Raw genomic sequence first — 21478 nt, forward strand, 5'->3', positions numbered from 1 at the left:
AGTGCCAGCTTGTCCAGGTGTACAGACCTTATCACACTATCTTAACCACTGTTACTGTGAACTCCAGTTCAGAGAGTCTAGCTGGCTTGTCCTTTGTCCTCTTTATCTTTTAGTGAAGAGAAATGTAGTTGTTAATGAAGACATGTTGACGGTTCTGTTCATTTAATGCAACAGGAATGTCAACAGCTGTTTGTCACCCTGTTGTTGTGCTCTGATTTACTTATTGACATGGTCACCCTTCTGATGATAACATTAGTTTAAATGATAAAGGTTTTAGTTGCCAATTAGATTGATTTTGTTAGTTTTGTATACATAAATTGATTTTAAGCAAAGAAAAATATTTTCAGTCAATTGAGAGGTTTTGGATTCAGCCTGAGTACTCTTCCACTTCTTAGAAGAAGCATTCCTGCTTGTGTGTTTGTGTGGGGAAATCCGATGTCCAACAGGTTTTTCCTGCCCTTTCCTTTTTGTGGCAGTAAAAGCAAAGACAGACGGAGTTGATTCGCTGGTATTGCAGGGACTCGCCTTGAGCCCTGAAGTTAGACAGCTTTGTGAGAAAGCAGGAAGAGAGGCCCCTGACTGACTTGTCTGATTTTTATTTTTTCATTGCCTTATATTCTGCTGTCTGTCAGAATATTCAGTCATTATTTTTTTATAAACACCTTAGTATTTCTGTGCTGCTTCAGTATAGATAATTGACCTGTATTAATTAATTTGGTGTAAATTAATATAAAACACTGATAATAATAGAATAAACTTTACAACATTTAGATAAAAATGGAAGCAGTTTTATTATAAAGACTGCTTATATCCTGTAGGTATGTTAGAAGTTTATTTTTGGCCAGGTAATCCCCCTTTCAGTAAATAGTGACTACCCTGATCTTTGTTTCATGGTGAGCGAATGCCGGGCGCGCGCGCCGGTGTGCAGCTGACGGGATGATGTCATCCCTGCCTTCTGAGCGGCGAGGCGGGGAAAGCAGTGGGCGGAGCCTCGTGCTTTGGAGATTCAGGTGGTTTTCAACTTTTCACAACACGCCGGGTGAATGGGAGCGCGGAGGGATTTAAAGAGTCGGCGCGACTAGTTGTTGATATTTACAAACCAAAGCTAGAGCCCAAGTGTCGAGACAGATGAGAGTTCACGACTCGCCACCACCGCGGGGAAAATGCACTGGGAACAGTTTCTGCGTTTTACCAATGGAAAGGTGAGCGCTGGTTTTCGTTCTAATTGAAGGTGAAACGTTCACTATTGGTGGTTTAAAGTAAAACATTAAGTCAAACGTGGAAAAATATCTGTGTTTGTAGTTGGCTTTGAGTGGATGAAGTTTCTATTACTGACGGGGGGGGTTCGTCAAATCTTAGTCATGTCCCCAGAATCGGTGCAGGTGTTGTTCTTGACCCAATATGGTGGTCGGAAGGTGCATATTTCATATTATTCATGTCTTATTGTGAGCCCCTACGGCGTCCGGGCAGGTTCAGCTCTGTTACCTGAGAGCCTTTTCATCATAAAAGCATAGCAGTCCGTGTTCCTCTGCCTTTAGGTGAGGAAATGAATCACCTTCTCCACTTTTCTTATGAAATAGTTTCCTTTCGTTGAGTGTGTAGGTCTCATTATGCTTCCTATACATTTTATTTATTGGAAATTGTTGTTGGCAAATTAACAATCAAGCTGGTGTTTTTAACAGTAATGACAAATAAATATTAAAATGTTGGAAAAATATGATTATAGTAATTACAAAATAAAATCATATTTTTATTCTGTTTATATCAGTTTGTTTTAACATTAAGCTGTAAGAAGTGTTCTGAAATTGAGTTTTTCCTCTTAACTTTCTTTTCTTTGTCAAAGCTGAAAGGGAAGTTAAAACTTGAGTGAAACTGACCAGTAGTGGCCTTTCAAAGCTGACTCCCTTTACCCCCCTTCCAGACAACAGGCAACAAAAAAGCAGAAGTTTCAAATTTAATACAGATGTCAGCAAAATGACAAATAAGGAACCACGTGCAACTCATGGTTTCTTACTGCCCTATTTTTTTCTTTTTTTGGTTTGCTTAATCCTTTTCATTGTGAAATGACCACATCCTCTCTGTTTACCCTTTTGTGTGCCTCAGATCGACCGGCTGGAGGTGACCGGACTTGGCCAAACACCTCTAAATGTCTCTTGCGGGACGGACGGTTCGTTTTCTGCGGCTGAGGATGGCACCCCTGATCCTCAGCGGACCAAGCAGGCCATTGCACAGCTGCAGCAGAAGATCCTCAAGCTCACGGAGCAGATCAAAATCGAGCAGACGGCTCGGGATGACAACGTCGCAGAGTATCTCAAACTGGCCAACAATGCTGACAAGCTGCAAAGCACACGGATTAAACAGGTGCGGTGCTTTTTTTTTTTATCACAACAAAATCTTTTTATTCAAGAAATAAAACACTATGTGTACATTTTTTTTGGGGTTGCAGGTATTTGAGAAAAAGAACCAGAAATCGGCACAGACTATCCAGCAACTTCAAAGGAAACTGGAGCACTACCATCGGAAGCTGCGTGAAGTGGAGCACAACGGCATCCCACGCCATTCCAAGGATGTCCTGCGGGACATGCAGCAGGGCCTGAAAGACGTCGGGGCAAAGGTCACTGGCTTCAGTGAAGGAGTGGTGGACAGCGTCAAGGGAGGCCTCTCCAGCTTCTCGCAGGCTACCCACACAGCCGCCGGAGCGGTCGTGTCTAAGCCATGGGTGATCGCTACTCGCATTCGCAACAAATTTGGCAGCGCCGACAACATCCCTTCCCTCAAGGACTCATTGGACGACCCCTCAATAGAGGAAGGTGTGACGGGGGCTGGAGGACGATCTCTGGGCAACACTGGCCACCACCTCCTGTCCAGCCCAAAGTATGGCAGCGAAGACGACTGCTCCAGTGCTACATCAGGTTCAGCCGGGGCCAACAGCACCACAGGGGCCCCCGGAGGTCCACCAAGTTCCAAGGGCAACACGTTGGAAAGGAGCCAGAGCTCTAGTTTGGACATGCTGCTGCAGGAGCTGCAGGAGCTGAGGGAGGGCCAGGCGAGGCTAGAGGAAAGCTTGGATGGTTTGAAGACCCACTATCAGAGGGATTACACTGTTGTTATGCAAGCACTGCAGGAAGAGCGCTTCAGGTAAAAAGAAAACATACTATGAGGTCACATTCTTAAAGCACCTTACATGAACATTTGTTTTATGACAGGAGGGAAATCACCTTGATCTTTTAACCATGTCTCACCAGGAAGCAAGATTGTTAAAGAAATATTCTTAAGAAAAATGATGTAATTAGATTTACAGGGAACATCCCCACGGAATGTTATTTACTCTACTTTTGTTGTGTCTATACATCCATAAGTGCAGCTTACAATAGTAAAAGCTGCATTTATACTTAAATGATTTATTAAGTAATGTAGCTAATTTGATTAAGTAGTTTTTATGCTCCAGTTCCAACAGCTACTTCCAAAAATATTAAAGGTTTTGAAAGTGAGGTGAATGTTTTAACTGGCACATGTAGGTGGAGGTATCAGTGTCCCAGCCTGAAGGTCAGCCCTTCCAAAATATTTAGAACAGCAGCATAAAATAAAGAGCTGAACTTGGAAAAGAACATTTTTCTTCCTTAAATGTCCTCATCCAAAACGATCTATTTTTGTCTTTCAAAACCGAAATGATCTCCATGAGGGAGGAATTACCAACAAGCTCTTTTTCGATCTTTTCATGGGAGAATAATTGTCCCTGAACCTCACATCTCCTTGTGGAGCCAAATTTGTCCCTGTTGGTAAAATGTCCCCAGATTTGCTTTAAAGAAAACCAGATGCAGGATTTGAAGTGAGGGAGTCGAATGAGAATGTTATTTTAATAATTAAAAGGAAGTTCAGTTTTATATACATGTCTTGAGGGAACTCTTTAAATAAGAAGTTAATTTGTTGTTTTGACTTGAGTAGCGACTTGAAATCTTTGGGTTTTAAAACTCCACAGGATTTTTTTTTAAACGGGAAAGGAATGTTGTTGATGGAATTTTTTTCATAGTAATCACCTAACTCACATCAAAAGGAAACAGGTCAGGTGCCTTATCATATTTATTTTTATCTTAAGTCGCCCGTCCAGTTGTTTGCCTGCCAAAATAAACCGGTTTAAATCCTTCTCCAGGCCCCTACAGGGCTCGTCCCACTGGTCAGACATGCTGTCAGCTCTCTGATTGGCTGGTTAGGTCAGCAGATGAATAAGCACTTCCTAATCTTGTCAGGGCAAATCACTAGTCCGCTCAGGTGCCCGTGTGATTCTTCCCCCAGGGGCTGTTTCTTCTAATTAAACACGTGCTCCTCAACCCAAGACAATTATGGCTGAGGCTTACACGTGTTCTTACTTTGATGTTCAGGTGCGAACGTTTGGAGGAGCAGCTCAACGACCTGACAGAACTTCACCAGAACGAGATCCTCAACCTCAAACAGGAGCTGGCCAGCATGGAAGAGAAGATTGCTTACCAGTCCTATGAGAGAGCCAGAGACATCCAGGTTCGTCTATCAGAGCAGCATCCACAAGCACCCCAAATTAAAAAAAAAAGTGTTGGTACAACAAAATCCTCTCAAGTTAACACTAAGGATTATTATTTACACGTTTGTTATATTTGCTTCCTAGCAGCTTTCTTTACAAAGAGGTTCATATTTCTTGTCCACTGAAGAAATGTCCTCTACTTGACCAGTTCTTGAAGAACTTGCTGCTTCAACTGTTTCTTTTATCAGCTATGGGATACTGGTTTACACCAGTCGATCATTATATTTCAAATGAAGAGATAAGTACAGTTGTAAACGGTAAAGACGCACAAAAACTTCAACCGGGTTTCAACTCCCAGAAGAAACTTATAGTATTTTCCACACTATAGAGCAGGCCATCAATGAATGGTCATTTTTTAAAATTAAGTCACATCTATTTTATATATAAGGTACATTGAGCGAGACGAAATAATTTAAGTTTTGTCCATCTGTCAGTCTTTAATAACAAAGTTCACAGTTATGAGAACTTATGTGTGATACGATACATGTTAGCCACTTTAGAAACGTTACCATATTCACAACACCTGTAACTCCCAACTTTGTTTGAAATATGTACAAAAACAGTCTGATACAGCTAAAACAAACGTGACTATGACTACACCAACTCCTAACCTTGTTAGTAACGACAAAAGACAGTCCAACATCACTACGTATTAGTCACGTTAGCATACTCATATTGATACCCCGCTTTGTTTAAAACTTAAAAAATACAGTCTGACATTCTTAATTGCCTCTCAAAATGACTTAGATATCAGTAAGCACAACCAGAATTAATCCATATATAAGGTTCCCTTTCATTTAAAAAAAAAAAGATTTTTAATTAGACTAAATATGAATTCTAACTATGCAAATGTCAAAATAAAATCTTATGTCCTTCAAAGAGATTACTTTTTATTATTTATTGTCTTTTTAACTTTGTGATCCAATCTCTTAACCCGTTGGCTTTCACAAAATTATCTGTTAGGTTTTTGTTACTGTAGTGTTACCAGTGTTTAGTCACATTTTAGAATAAACTCATTTTTAAATTGCTTCATCTGCTTCATTTAAGTATTTCTTGACCTTCATACAAGGTCTCCAGAACTTTAGCAGACCAACGTTACAGTAATAGAAAGCTTCTGTAAGTAAGTTAACGGCGGCTGTAATGGTAGATGCGATTGTAGCAGGCTCAAGTCAACTCCCAGAGTCAGGCATTATCTCATTGCGCATGTTTTGTGTAAACAGGAAGATTAGTCTAAGAAATCCAGGCTGTCCATCAGCTTCTCTGTTTGTACAAAACAAACGCACTTCCTTCTGAATGTCTCATCTGATTCCTGGCTCTTCCTGTCGTCTGACTGCACTTCCTCCCTATGACAGCAGGGGGAGATACAGGTCTATAAATTGTAAACTCACAGTGGGGCGTTGAAGCTGCCACACACTAGGAGAATGTTGTGATTTTAGAGGTACTAGCAAATGGGGACTTTCTTTCTAATTTTTTTCTCTGCATGTCCTCCTGTGCAGGAAGCATTGGAAGCATGTCAGACCAGGATTTCTAAGATGGAGCTCCAACAGCAGCAGCAGCAGGTCGTCCAGTTGGAGGGGCTGGAAAACGCCACAGCGCGAACTCTCCTGGGGAAACTTATCAATGTGCTGCTGGCCCTAATGGCTGTCCTTCTGGTGTTTGTCTCAACGGTGGCCAACTGCGTGGTCCCTCTCATGAAGACGCGCTCACGCTCCTTGTCCACCCTTCTCCTCATCCTCCTGCTGGCATTCCTGTGGAGGAACTGGGACGCTCTGTCTGGGTACACGCACCGGGCTCTGCAGCCCCCAGGATGACCAGATTGAAACCAGCGTGTTGTTGACTGTTGTCCCACAGGAGGCTTGAAGAATGTGACTGCTCTGAGAAGACGCTGTGCACGCTGGGCACACTTTGACAAAAGCCTAGGATCAAGATTTAAAAAAAGAAAAAAAAAAAAAGTGGAAGCAATGAAGTCTAGGCTCACATTTAGAAAAGAAAAAAAACTGTTTACATTTTGAACTGATGTGTTGTTTTCTCTCACAGGATGCAGCATTGTACTGTTTTTATCTTTTAGAGTTTTATCAATTATAATTTTATTTCTAATAATGTTATTTTTAAAGTAATTTTATTCAGTACCATGTAGCATTATGCTCTTCTCACTTCTACATGAAGGAGACTTGTAGTCAGAACGGCTGGTAGATCATCCTGAAGCTCCAGCTTGATTGCTGAGGTTTGGGCTGATTGCCTTTAGGAAGAGAATTCTCTGTGATTTGGTGGATTTGAACCAGTGTTGAAAACCTTTTTAAAGGGTTGCTCCTTTCTTGCTGTGATGAATTTGACAGGAACTGTTGAAGGACTGAAAATGAATTTAGTGTCAAAATGACCAGAGAGATACTGGGCTTCCTTAGCATTTCTATTAGCAAAGATCTCCTGTTTTAATTATTGTGTTTTTATAAAACATAATTGGGACAATTATGAATGTTACATGAAGACTAAACAGGGGCAAAGCTTCTGCTTTTTAAAAAAGAAAAAAAAACTTGCACAGAAAACATCTGCTTATTGTCAACCATCTGCCATACTTGAACATGTGTACAGAGCTTCATGTTATCATTAAGAAAATGGCATACAATCTTTGTTTTATTGTTTCAAAATCTCGTCCAGGAAAAATCAATTTCCTCCCTACTCGTAATGTTTGATGCGATCAGGTTGGAGATGAGAAAGCACTGGTGTTTGTCCAGCTCTTCCTGTTGGGTCAGGAAGGATGGCGTCATCTCCACTGCCATTCAAGTTCTCACTGCCTCTACATGATACTGTACTAACATATATTCCCCTGCATAACGGTTTTGAAAGCACTGTAAATGTTTTAATCACCCAGTGCCAAACTTTAGTTTCAAACACTGATGTCTAATCAAAACCAAGAGGGCAAAATGAAGATGCTACCCTGAGGGTCTAGTTTCTTTCCACATTCAAACTGAATGTATGTTACAGGGACAGATGTGTCTTAATAGTGAATGGAGCTTTTCCAATTGCTTTCTTTCTTTGTGGACCTTAACCCGTCCTTGACTTTAGCTCTTCGGTTGTGTTTCTGCACCCCGACTCACTGAGGCGAGTTTTTTGGATGAGCTTTTTGCATTTTTTTTATGCGCACAAATAGTTCCCACTAAAGAGAAAGAGAGTATTAGAAAACTTGGTACACTGAATTGCCCAGCTTAAATTTCATGCTGAACTCTGAACTGTAGAGCTGCACTTTAGCACAGCGCCTGATAGTCTATAGGTTCAGCTCGAAACCGTTTCTATAGAGACTTCAGAAGTTGTCACTCTTAAGGCAGATGCCCTCTTTGGAACAGAAGGAGTTTGAAGGTAAAGGCAACACAAAGGGATTTTAGCTTGTTTTCTTGTCAAAATGAGAATAAACTTGACTTCCCTCAGGATTAACCTGTAGTTAAAGTGGTCTTGGATTTATTGATTTATCGATATCTCTAAAGGAAAAAACAGGCAGAGCTGAGGGTGAGCCGACGCTTGACCTTGCATGTCACCTCAGTGAAGCCTGTGATGATCGGTTGTGTGCTAAACCACTTCAGTGCCTTCTGATGTCTTTTTTCTAAGTGTGGAATAAATAACTTGCATTAATGACCTTGCTGTGTCAGCAGTTTTTCTTTAAAGCAGTCTTTATTTTATTTTTTTACAAACATGACATTAAAAAAATAAATTGTTTAATCAATTTCATTTGTGGCTGCAACACTGCATTTTATTAATATTTTGTGGGCACAAATTTGTAGTTTAGTTTGTTCATTTCTTGCAACTGATTTGTGGTCACAAAAAAGGCCTACTAATTTCTGTGTATAAAATCCTAATTTGTGCCCACAAAACACTAACTTGTGGCTATGCACAAAATACTATTTTGCACATACAAGACACAAATTTGTGAGCACAAAATGGCAAATCTTGCTCACAAAATACTTATTAGTCCTCACAAATTAGCATTTTTTAACAGAAAATACTCATTAGTGCACTCAAAATAGTATTTAAGTATTTTGAATTCTTATAACTAATTTGTGCCACAAAATACTAATTTGTACCCACAGACTGCTCATTTTTGCACCCAAAATGCTAATTTTTGCAGACAAATTACTGATTTGTGCTCACAAATGACAACATTTTGGCCAAAAATGCTAATTTGTTCACACAAAATACTGAATGTGTTGATACAAATGAGTTTTTCAGTTTCTTCAACTTTTGTGACCACAAAATGCTATTTTTGGCACACATTATTGTGATTAGTCCTCACAAATTAGCATTAGTGGGAACAAATTAGCATGCTGTGTGCACAAATTAGTAGCCTATATTAGTATCGTCAATTGCTAATACTAATTTTTGGCCACAAAATACTAATTTTCTGTGAACAAAATGCAAATGTGTGCCAACAAATCCAAATTAGTGCACACAAATACTAATTTGAGGCCACGGTGTGCTGATTTTCCCACGCAGAATGTTATTTAGTGCTCTCAAAATGCTATTTCTGCATACGACATTTTAATTTGTGTCCACAAAATGCTATTTTTTGCCACAAACTCCTAATTTGTGAACACAAAATTCTAATTTGCGTGCACAAATTAGTATTTTTATTTCTCCAATTCCTACTACTAAATTGTGAGCACAAAATACAAATGTGTGACTATACTAATTGTGCACATAACATACTAATTAGAGGCGACATTCTACTCTTTTGCACACAAAAGGCCACTTTGTACCAGCAGAATGCTACTTTCTGCACATGTAATGCTAAGTTTTGCTACAAAAGGCTAATTTATGCACACACGATACTGAATAGTGATCACAAATAATTGATTTAAATGAACTATTTATTTTTGAGTGGTTGTCAGTTCAAGGGCTCCGTAATTTTTGACTATTAAAAAAAGGTTGAAAAAAGCAGATTCGTTGCTTGACCGCTAGATGGAGCTCTTTAGCCTGTTAACGGGGAAGGCGCGGTTTGTCCTTGTGTTTGTAGTACAGGGAGGGAGGAGGGCTGCCCATATCCCAGCGCACGTTAAGTGGCACTCCTTATCAGCACGGATGCAGGTTGGTTGCAAAGCTCCTCAATACTAAAAGTTATAGAAAAGAGCAGCAGGAGCAGCATTTTCTCCACTGTTCTCCCTGCCTCCTTCCTCGCGTCTATTACATGATGAGGCTGGACCTGACCCTCTCTGAGCCACGCGAAGACCTAATGGGGAAGGCGGGTGATTATGTTGCACTTTATCAGAGCGCCTGATTTGATGCACATGGCTGTGCGCCCTATCAAAATAACGCCTAACGCAATTAGCCGCCCGCCTGAAAGCTGCAAGTGGCCAGAGGGAGGCTGCGAGAGCGCAGGCTGCAAGTCTGTCCCCAGAGGAGTCCACGGCAGAGCCAATAGAGGCGCGCGCGCTTCAGCATCAACTTTAATTATTTGCATCCATGATAACACTTCTCTGGCTCGCCGATTTTATGCAGTGTCTGATAAACTGCGCGTAATCATTACTTTCTATTCGGGGATGTGGGAGCATATGCACTCCATCCAGAGTCAAAAAAAAAATGTCAGTGGCGTTCGTGCATTCTTGAGTGGGGGCGCATGTGTTGAACGTGAATATTTATGACTTGTGAGAAAGCTGTGTTGGATGCGAATGTCAGGGCCCGGAAAGGTGCGCTTATGCGTCCATCTGGTAGCACTTTCACGCTTCCTACCATGCCGCATGCGCTTAGAAAGAGGAACCTCCAGATCTGCAGAACTAATCAAAGGGCCAAAAGACAGGACAGCTCAGAGAGTGGCACCGTGACCCGCCATTAACCTTTAGATAGGCGTAACCACAGCGCCTGGATAGAGACTCACCAAAAAAAAGAAGTCATCTCTCATATTAAGTCATTCTCACATTTTGTTCTAACCTGAGCCGATATGTTTGACTAAAATGTTTTAAGAAAAAAAGAATAAGGCTGTGATCATTTATCACAGCAGACTGAGCGCCCTCGTGGGACATGCAATATGTCACAACAGAGAGGCAGCTCCATTCGTCAGCGCTAATGAGATGACACCCCTACTACTATTAAAGTCCAGTTTTTCTTACATTTGTCATTTATTAGTCGGGCTGTTCAAATAATCGATTTTTGACTGTGTGAATAAGTTTCCAGCCTGCTTTTCCTCTTCTGGTGCGCACATTTTACGCACGAAGAAGACGCGCTCTATTTTAAGAATTAGAATATTTTAAGTACAATAAATGATAAATCTGGAGCCATTATTGTGTCTCGGCATGTCTCATGAGACAGACTGCTGAGCTGCGCGGCAGGCAGGCAGGGGGACAGAGGCAGAGGAGGCATGCAGCCTGAAGAGGAAGCACGACTCCCTTATCGCGTCATTCTGGGTTCAGGCGTGAAGCAGGAAACAGCCTTTCCTCTCCTATTGTCGCTGTAGGAACAAACGGGAGATTTTTGTCTTTGCTCAATGCACCTCTCGGCACAGAACACGCGGAAACCGGTCAGAAGGAAGAATGCCTCCTTCGATGGAGATAGCCGTTCTGCTTCTGGGCGTCCTGGCTTTGGAGACGCGCAGGAGCGCCAGCGCGCTGCACATCCAACAGGCGTTCGCGTCTCCAAACCAGACCAATAATTTCGTGGTGGAACCGGTTTCCAGAAGGGTCTACCTGGCCACCGTCAACACAGTTTACCAACTGAACAGGACCCTGATTGTGGAGGCGCAGAAGAGAACGGGACCGGTGGAGGACAACCTGTTGTGCCATGCGCCACAGCTGCCCCAGGCTCCGTGCGAGCACCCCAAATCCCTCACAGACAACTACAACAAGCTCCTAAAGCTGGACCGGGAGCAAGGGGTCGTGGTGGTGTGTGGATCTGTGTATCAGGGCTTCTGTGAGCTGAGAAAAATGGAAAACATCTCCGAGATAGCGGTGGAGTTTCCTCCCCAGGGCGAGAAGACCGTCTTCCCCAGCATGCTCAACATCGCTGCCAATCACCCGAACGCATCCACTGTCGGACTCATCTTCAGGAGCCACGGGGGTAATTCAAGGTTACTAGTTGGGGCAACATATACAGGGGCTGGAACCCAGTTTTTCCCCAAGAACCACAGCAAGGAGGACTTGCGTTTTGAAAACACCCCGGAGATCGCCATCCGCTCCTTAAACATCAAGGATTTATCCAGACTTTTCACCTATGACATTAGCCCCTCAGATGAAAACGTGTTTAAGATCAAACAAGAGGTTAAGACCAAAAACAAACTCAACTTTGTCCACGCCTTCATCCAAAAGACTTATTCCTATATTGCCTTCAACAATGACGCGAAAATTGGGCACAAGGAGAGCCAGCCCAACAGCATCCTCGCCAGGATATGTCTGGATACCGACAACCCCCGGCAGCTCGCGGGACTGGAGAGCAGGAAGCTCACGGAGTCCTACATCCAGATGCCGCTCCAATGTGGATCTAGCAGGAACATCTACAACCGCCTGCTGTCTGTGTACTCCGCGGAGATCAACGCTGAGGACGCGAGCGGCCCGGAGCCGTACCTGTTCGGAGTGTTTTCCAAAGCGGACAGAAAGTCCGCTCTGTGCGCCTTCAGGTTTGGAGACGTGGAAGAGGAGATCAGACAGAGCCGCATGAACTGCTCCAGCTCCCCCAGCAGTGATGTGCACGTGCTGGACAGCGTCAACCAGGGCTCGGGGTCAGCCTGCATCCAGAAGAAAAACTTACAGGTAAGGAAATGGAATTTAAAATTATGCATCAAAGTTTATTCTAGTTTTAAAAGTTCATTAAAACATTGAATTTGTTTAAAATGTTCATTATTTTCTTAAAATTCATCACATGTTTACCTTTTGGCACCTTTTGTGGTGCGCACAGGTGGTTTGGCACCGTTTTACGCATGATGCCCTTCTTAACACAACTGTATTTTATCCGGGCTGGTGACGGGCACAGGGAAACCCTGATCCGGCCCCCCCTTGTGGGTACATTGTTTAGGGTTTCCAACACCCAACTGAGGCAGCCAGCCTATTAAAAATGCATTTAATAATAAACAAATAAATCTAAATCTATTTGTAAGGGTTTTTGTAAACAGTGCTGCTTTCAAAATGCTACAATGAGTAAATTCCATCAAAAAATGTTCTTGTTTTTGAGAGGAATAATGACTGCTGTATTTCCATGAACGATTCTTCCCTTTCTAACCCCGAGGCTCATGACTCAGAGACAGGATCTCTCATGTAAGGAGGGAAAGGTCATCAAAGATCCTCCACTCTAAAGGCTGTGGGAACATGGAGACTCCTCTTAACATCCGATGAAGCACACCCATAAAAAAGGAGTCCAATAAAAACGTTTTCATTAATAACCTCCAAGCTTGTTTTATTGAGTTTGTTCTGCTTATAATAATTCAACTACAACTCTGAGGACAAACAGTCGCTTTGTTTTTGAACACGTGGTCAGATACTATCATGTATTTTCCACTCGCATACCAGCCCGCGTATTCGCCCGTGGGGGGAACTTTACCATTACATATTATTTTTGTCTGCTTGTACATTTGCTGTCTGAGTTGGTGAAATTTCAGCTTTTCTTTCATGCTGAGTGACAGGCTTGAAGTCACATGATGCTGTTTCAACAGCACTGTGCCATTAGGTCAGGCACTTGCCCTCTTTACTATTACATCCTTGTTGTCTGTGGCCCCGGGGCCACTCTTCTCATGAAAAGTTTTGTGAACACCATCCCAAATGGCCCTACAGGCCCTCCAAAAAGATGACAGATGTCTTCTCTTTTCAAAGAGATTCAGTGCTGATATTTTCTCTCTTGATGTCCTACAACCCACTTACTGTATCACTCGGGGAGGGAAGAAAAAAAAAAAAAAAAGGTTGCCTCTTTGGTTTTGCGTTTATCGGCGGTGGATGCCTGATGCTTTTTGTTGTTGACAGTCTGAAGGCCGGCACTGACGGAAAGTCACACACAATTTATGATAAGAGAGACGGGCTGAAAGCAGAAAAGCCCGTGGGAAAAAGAACTCTACAAACATCCACTGTGCCTAATTCTTTCAGTGTTTCGCCTTCTCCTTTTTTTTTTGTTTGGCCCGTGCAAACTCTGAAATATTCAAAGTATTCCCAGCAGACTGGAGAGCGACCACTTGGGGTAGTGATGTTTTATCAAAGCAAAGCCTTATGGGTGTTGAATGGCCATGTGAGCCCATGTCAAGTAGACGGCTCTGAAAACTTACAGCATTTCCTCTCTGCTGAGATTTTTTTGATCTTCTTTACCAAAGTCAACCCTATTTTGTTTTCTTGTATTTCAGTTGACCCCCAATCAGCTGGACTGTGGCGCAGCCCACCTGCAGCACCCCCTGGCTCTGCAGAGGCCCCTGAGGGCCCTCCCTCTGTTTGAATACTCAGGCCTCACTTCAGTATCAGTGGACAATGTGCATAACCACACTGTGGTTTTTTTGGGAACAAGTAAAGGACGACTTCGCAAGGTGAGGCCGACTGTGCATGTGTGTGTACCTCTGGGACTTCTAAATGTGTGTAATCCCACGACGTCACAAAGTTACAAAGTAGGCACGCTGAAATGGAGTTAATATGCTTAATGTGATCAGGCCCCCGAGCACAGAACACCAGAAACGCTCCGAATTGCACACAGCTGCTCTGATGTGGCTGTCAAGAAAGCAAACATACTGTAGGTGTGCAATGAAGCATTTAGAGCCACTTTAGAACAAGCTGGAATTTGTGCTTTTATCTTGTTGCTTCTCAGTTCTGTCAGCACTCACCCACCACCACCACCACCGTGCCCATTTTGAACCTTAAGTACTCCTAATCATCTGCTTAATGACCCTCAGAGATGGTTATTGTCTGGGAGATCAACAGAAAGCCGTGACAACGTGTGACTCAGCCCCGCCGTGTGCAGAGCCCCGACCTCAGCTTTAAAACATCTGCAGACGGCGCAGCGTGTGAAAAAACCTTTCCCGTGCAATTAGCAGCATACCTTAATTCTTGTGTCAGCCGCATTCCTTGTTGCCCCTCACCGAGCTCCCTGCTGGTGCAACAGGCTCCCCCTCAGGAAACAAAGCGACCGCTTTCTCGACTTTATTGTTTTGAATTAGCCGTCTGCTTTTGACGACGTTAAAATCCTGCTGCAGCAGACGTTTTTAAGGTGGTTGGTTTTGAGCATGCTGTAATTGTCCTTGTGCACCACACTGGTTGGGATGCTGTAAGCAGTGGTGTGCATGAGCGTGTTTGCATGTGTCTGTTAGCTAATTGCAGGTCTGACTGTGTCTTTAGGTGTTGGACTTTGTTTGCTGGCCTGCATGAGCGGTTTAGTGATTCCATGTGTTTACTCAGATGAAGCATTACCCTGCAATTACGTGCTGCGTGTGTACTTGTCAGACCAGTCATACACAAAATCTGGCATACATATGACCCTAAACATTTTTTTTGGTGCTTTTTAGTAGCATGACTCTCACTGTTTGTCTGTGGGTCTGGTGTGTGGTAGTAGTTGTGCGTGCCCCGAGGATAGAGCCGTTACAGGGGTTAATGGTGCTGTGAGTGTGCGTAATGTGATTCCAACTGTGAGTTTGGCTGAGACTAAACATGAACGCGCACTGGCTGAGATTAAGTTAGACCTCTTTTACTGTCTTTGAGAGAGACCTGACTGAAGTAATTTATAATTACATGCATTTTTTTAATGAACTCCTTACCCCCCCACTCACTCACCCCCATTACTTCAATTTTCTGCGTCCCTTATCTCACCCACTTTTGTCCAGTTTTACTCCATCCGCCCTTCGGCTCCTCTTTTCTTCATCTCCACCATTAAAGAGCTTTGATTGTGCAAACAGAGTCCATCTCTTTCTTGCCGCCGAACTTTCATTCAAGTTCAATCTTTCTCTTTTTTTATTTTACACACAAACACGCAAGATTGCAGCACAGCTGAGCACTCCCTGGTTGAATGGGGGCCTTTCATCTGCATGAAAACAGACTCAGAATGGAGTCGGAGCGACCTGCAGTACAGCAGGTGTTTTGTTGGCTGACCGGGTGGCGTTTTGTGCCACAGCTCACCTCAGCACTCCTCCTCTCTGCTTCCATTCTTTTCCCTCTCCAGGTGTGTGGGCTGCTGTTTACTTGCATCTCACGGTGTCCTTTTTTTTTAATTTGCATTTTTAGTCGCTGGGGTTCTGGGTGAAGGCGCAAGCCCAGCTGCTTACCGATGTGTGTGCAGATTGGTGGGTGGTGTTAAAACAGGCACTGATGTTTGGAGATTAAGACAATGCTTTTCATCACAGGTTTACTAAGCCTCTGTCTGCTCCGGTTTAACATTAATCAGTATGTCTCGGTGGGTGGTGACGTTTTTTGCCTTCTGTGCTTGTGTGACTGCATGTTGTGTGTGAGGCGACACAGCCAGCACTTGTCTCCAGATGCTGACCAGTCTGCCAGCTCCTCGGGATGCTGGGACGTCTTCACAGTAGACAGGCCCAACCGAAATTGCAGAAATAGGAGCTTTTACTGTCTGCATGACAGGAAGTCTCACTCAGCAGCACAGTTTGTTTTCGCTAGAACGCTGTGTCTGTCCATGTGCACGTAAACGTGTGCACATATATGTTTGTGCATACGTGGGAATCTGTCACCATTTTATTATCTTTGGCTGCAGGAAAGCCACTGTGTCAATAAATCACTCCTTGGCAGAGTAAGATTAGGCACAGTGGCTGAACAAAGACCCTCCTAAACTGTGTTTAAGAAGCTGCAGATAAAAACATTCAGAAAAAGGAGAAAAAAAGGAGAACAAACTGACTTTCTTAAACCTTATTGTCTTTCTTTTAAACACATGGGACATAAAATGAGTCAGGAAACTCAATGAAGATCACATTTTTTGAGCTGGGTATTACGGTTTGGCATAAATTTCAGCAGGGAGAAGTCTTCTTCAGAAATCAACAAACAGTAATGTGCCTTTGTAGCTGCATCCTGTTTCCTTCTTCTAAAGTTTCAAAGAACACACAAAAATATACACACATTCTTTCAATAAACTGTTTTTTCTCTTTGAATCCTCTTCACAGTTGACCCTCTTGTCGAACATGACCGTGGCCAGCCAATCCACGCTGAAGCTGCCATCCGGCGAAGCGGTCCACCCCATCATGACCTTTGACCCCAGCGACAGGAACTTTCTATATGTCATGACCTCTCACCATGTAAGAGCACCACAAAGGAGCAAAGAGTTTGAACGTCGCTGCTGTTGCACTCATTTGCTCACGCCCGCCTATCAGAAAAACCACACACAAAAAAAACCTTAGATTTGCTCTCATCCGTCAAATCTTCCAACCTCCTTTTTAACAGAAGACTGCCGTATTTGTGGTAAATCTCAGACTTCCTGAATAGCTTTCAGGGCTGCATTTCTAAACCAATTGGTTTCATAACGGTGGTGCCGAAGATAACATGTGGCTGCACCTCCAGCTATTATGTTACACTGCACAAATGCACCTTATTGTCAGTCGACTCCACTGAGATTAAATCACTGGGCTTCCTGCTGGAGAGGCAAGGTTTGATATGCACGCTGATAAGCTTCAGCTGCTTTTAGATATTGCACTAGATCTGTAGTGTTGGTGAGCAACAAAAAGTATGCTGCAAAAAACTTTTATTGTCAATTTTTAATCTTTAAAAAAAAGTTAAAAGAAAGAGTTTGTATTTTGTTATAACAACTTTTCAGCCGATTTGAATAAATGTGTTGCTTTATGCAAAAGTAGAAGAATGCATGCATTTTGCCTTTGTTACTATTAGAAATGAGTAAGTCGGTTCTTATAAGCGCTTTTGCACAGATAATAGATTTACAGTCTTTCTGCATCCTGCACATTGAAATATGTAGGTCACTCGAGGGATATCAGTAGAATGCTTAGTGGACGTCATTGATTATAATGCTACATAAGCAGTAAAAGTAAACAAAATAGTTGCACACAAACAAAATCCCTTTTTTAATTTCAAATCGTATGTTTTTCACTTCCTTGTTATTTCAAAATAACGGTAAAATTTGGTGTTATCACAGAAGCCGAGGTGACGTCAATAAGTTCCTTGCTTTGTTTACACATCAGTGCAAATCCCATAGATGACCCAATTACGTAAATCTGAGGAAAGCAGCATAATCTAACATCTGAGGAGCTGCAAATGCAGATTTTTTTTTTTTTATGAAAGCATCTTGCCAAAACCCATTTTGCTTAAAAATCAAATTTGTCTCTCGAGCAAACCTTTGTGCTTTGTTGTAACACTGATTTCTGTTAGCCCAACCCTACTGCGTCTTGGTAAAATTACTCGCTTTCATCTTTCCAAGAAAATGTTTTTCTGTTTTCTGACAGATGCTGAGAATCAAAGTGGCAGAATGTGACCAGTGGAAGAGCTGCAGGAGCTGTTTGGGGGCAGGAGACGCCTACTGCGGCTGGTGCACTTTAGAAAACAGGTAGGAAACTCCCCCTTGAATTAAGCCTTTTTTTTCTTTTTTGACTTAAAATCTGCACTCCTGCTCTCCGATCATCTTTTGATCTACTGTAAAAGTATTCCTGGAGGTGTTTTAATTATAATTATAATTTTTTTAGGCAAAATCAAAAACACAGTTTCAGAAATTAATTTCTGAGTTGTGCTTGGGACTGTTTGTGTGGAGTAAGCCTGCACCCACTTCCCGACATCCTTCTGTTTACTGTTTCCCCCGCTAGGTTACAGCTTCTTACAACTCCAAATTAAGATTACCGTAATAGTTTTGATCCAGATGCCAACTTGAACGATACAAGTGGATGCATCAGAATGAAGCTTGTGGCTTGCCGTAGCAGCTTCTACGTCCCACCTAAAACCTTTTTACAACAACCTTTTTTCTAATATTTAACAACTATTAAATAAATAAATACAAAAAAATGTTATTTTAAGATGAATTTTCTTGATATATGTCCTCTATCAAGAGAAAAATGCCACAAGAAGATGTTAAAAATCACCAAAAACACAATTTTCCTCAAAGTAGATCTTTAAAGATACATAACTCAATGAAATAATCTTGAGCTCTGGCCACACTCCTGCCACTTTTCAGACATAATCAAAAGTCATGGAAACGGCAGCTGCTCTGCTCTGCTCTGCTCTGTCCAGCTGCAGTAAAGTCCTCGACTTTCTGTGAAGTAATTGTGAAACAATACATGACTGATATCATAAGCAAACTCAAGTTGACTGTTTAAACATTGCCTCAGTAAAACCACTGACTGTTTTCCAGATTTCACCATCTTTTTCCAAACTTATCATTAAATCTTGGCAGCCCCAGAGTGAGTGTGTTTGCTTACTCAGACTTTTGTTGAGCCACAATTAATTTGTCTTTTCTTCAAACACCGACATGGGAGTAACATCATTGTTTGGAGTTGTCCCCCGACTCTCTGGCAGTTTTCTGGTTGGGAGCGCCTCTGCAAGAAGTGACTTGGCTGAAGTTGCGCTGTGAGCAAACGAGCGAACGCTGTGATTAATGCGGCCCTGTCAGGACTGCTTGTCTGGCCCTGTCATTGCTGCCTTTCAGGGAGAATATGCACGCTATCGAGCTGCGTTTGTTTGTTGGTGTGTGTGTGTGAGTTGCTTGGTGATTAAAGAAGATTAGATGAGATAGTGAGTTTTGTGATGAGCTGCTCTGCAGCTCTAGAGGTTCTGTCGCTGCCTGCGGCCATTGGAAGCTGGAGGAGTGAATGTGTGCACGCGGTCAAACCGCCTCACTGTCATCTGCCTGTTTCTCTCTCCTTATTTATCGAGCTGTCGTCTCTTTATCCCGGCCCCTTTCTCGCTTCAGTGCGTTGTTTTACTCTTGCGATTCGCCCCGTCTCCAGCTTCCCTTGCCCTTGCATTCTCCTGCAGCTTTGAGCATCCAGCCATCCGTCCCCCTAGCCCTCTTCTTCTCTTCCCCCATTGCCCTCGTCCTCCTCTCTTCCTCTACAAAGGAGTGTTGATTGTGGTGATGGCGGTGTGGGAGGGGAGCACACTGGTTCTTTTTACAAAGAAATGTCAAAGTGTGTAAGGCTGCGTGCAAGTGTCAGCGCGAGTGTGCGTGGCTCTCAGAGCTGCTGTCATGAGTGTGTTTGGTGTTTGTCCAGTCCTGCTGGTTGGGCAGGGCGCTGTGGCCTCAGAGCCTGGGGGATCAGGAGGTTGAAGTGTGGGGGTGGATGGTCTCCTCCATCACCTCTCTGTCTAACACCACTACAGTCACTGCGGACACAGAATAAAAGGAACTGCTAGATTTTAATCTGTTAAGCCACCACAGTCTCTGGGTGCCCGCTTTGATTAAATGCATGATTCTGACGTCTCTGCGTGTAGAGCGAGCATGAAAACGTGTCTCCTTGCTTGTCGGAGGCCGCATTGTTGTCAGAAAGATAGCTAGTTCCTATAAATCCCAGTCCTTGATCACTCTATTCATGCTGGTACCGGTTTCATCTGCCACATGTCACAAGAAAGCACTTAAATATCTTTATTTGAATCAAATTATGCATGACGTGCCGTCTTTTCTATTCACAAATTATCGTGCTTATCTGCACATGCTTATCTGTGTGTGTCTGTGAGCACTTCAGGAGCTCATATGTTCTGCTGCCGGATAACGGTCTCACTGACTTCCCACCTTATCAGACACTTAGGAGGTGATGAGTTTTCACAGGTCATACTTCAGCTGCAAATTTCGACTGTTTATTTTAAGGAGCAATTTAAAAAGCTTTTACAGTCGGCGGTGTGCAGAGAGGGAAGGCAAGAGCAATCATGTCGATCTGTGTCGTTTTTTTTAATCTTTTGATTAACGGTTTTGTGTCGCATACATCAATTATTTTTGGCAAATTTTTCCTCTCTGAGAAGGATTTGACCAAATTGTTTGAGTTAGCAGGCAGGATGTAAACACATCTTAGGAAAGAATTTGAGACACACGGAGAAAGGAAAGATGAAATGACTTAAGATTAAAGCTGCTTGTTGATGTTGACACGAGCCTCCACATCTTCCGCTTGTGAGATGTAAGACGACGCTTCCTGCTTGCTTACTTTACAGTTCACACTAACTGTGAGTAATCTGCACACAAAAGTCCCCAAATCTCGAGTTTGCCGAATCAAAAAAAAAATCTTTCCAAAGAAAATATGGTTGGAAGGGGAAAGTTCTAGGTTTCAATTTGCTCTAAAACTGTTATTGCAAAAGAGTTTGTTCCTTTTTGGTTTTCCGTTTCATTCTTAACTGCAAAAACAACACTTAATAGGCCTAACAGTCTCCTAAATTGTCTGTACTTGAAATAGGGAATGAACCTGTTAGTCTACTTTTGAATTCCTCCTTATTTATTTCAGGTGAACATTGCCTGTGCATGTTTTCTCTACAACTTTTCTTTTAGTCTTTGACTTATAGCAACACACTTTTCTTGTGTAGTTTGACACTAAAAGCTACATTTATTTCAAAAAAAAAAAAAGAAAAAAAAAGCAGAAGTGACATTTTAGTCTGGAATTTTTCCGAGGTTCTGCAATAAATGATTGTTTTTTGTGTTAGTGGTGTGAAAGTATCTGAGTCTTGCTCCAATGAAGTTTGTATTTTTGGTGTTTTTAACATGTTCTTGTAGCATTTTGCTTATGATAGAGGACATTTATACAGAAATTTAGGATTAAAATAGCAATTCTGGGTATTTCTTTATTCAAATTATTGTGAATTGATAAAAAAAATACGGCTTAAAAAAGCTTGTAGTTGATTCTTACAAACTACAATCAGCAGGACACAACCTCTATTGCATCCACTTGCTTACAAATTGATCCATTAACATCTTCATCAGAGCTGGAATCTGGCTGGTTAGTTCCAAGCAGAGTTGCAAAGAGTACCTGAAAACCATACTTGAGTAAAAGTACAGATACCTTACAGTAAAAATTACTCCATTACAAGTTACAAGTCACCAATTATAATATGATTTTAGTAAAAGTATTAA

At 42.4% G+C, this 21478-nt stretch overlaps 2 protein-coding genes across 6 annotated transcripts in view; both read left to right on the plus strand.

Moving 5' to 3' along the window:
* The window catches only part of tmcc1a (transmembrane and coiled-coil domain family 1a), a 41350-nt gene extending 33167 nt beyond the window's left edge, over window positions 1-8183 (plus strand). For 4 of the 5 annotated variants that reach the window (XM_024292756.2, XM_024292758.2, XM_024292762.2 and 1 more), the window contains 4 exons: window positions 2104-2361; window positions 2447-3138; window positions 4380-4515; window positions 6052-8183. In XM_024292756.2, the coding sequence (XP_024148524.1) occupies window positions 2104-2361; window positions 2447-3138; window positions 4380-4515; window positions 6052-6366 (1401 nt within the window). In that variant the 3' untranslated portion in view covers window positions 6367-8183. Of the gene's footprint in view, window positions 1-985; window positions 1203-2103; window positions 2362-2446; window positions 3139-4379; window positions 4516-6051 lie in introns of those variants that run through there. The other variant, XM_024292761.2, reaches the window with a different exon arrangement.
* Window positions 8184-10691: 2508 nt separating this feature from the next.
* Window positions 10692-21478, plus strand: part of plxnd1 (plexin D1) — a 74362-nt gene continuing 63575 nt past the window's right edge. Inside the window, exons 1-4 of the mRNA XM_024293277.2 lie at window positions 10692-12279; window positions 13851-14027; window positions 16596-16727; window positions 17883-17983. Coding sequence (XP_024149045.1) covers window positions 11068-12279; window positions 13851-14027; window positions 16596-16727; window positions 17883-17983 — 1622 coding nt within the window. The 5' untranslated portion in view covers window positions 10692-11067. The remainder of the gene's footprint in view (window positions 12280-13850; window positions 14028-16595; window positions 16728-17882; window positions 17984-21478) is intronic.

Source organism: Oryzias melastigma, linkage group LG7, assembly GCF_002922805.2.
Source record: "Oryzias melastigma strain HK-1 linkage group LG7, ASM292280v2, whole genome shotgun sequence".
Classification (NCBI taxonomy): Eukaryota; Metazoa; Chordata; class Actinopteri; order Beloniformes; family Adrianichthyidae; genus Oryzias; species Oryzias melastigma.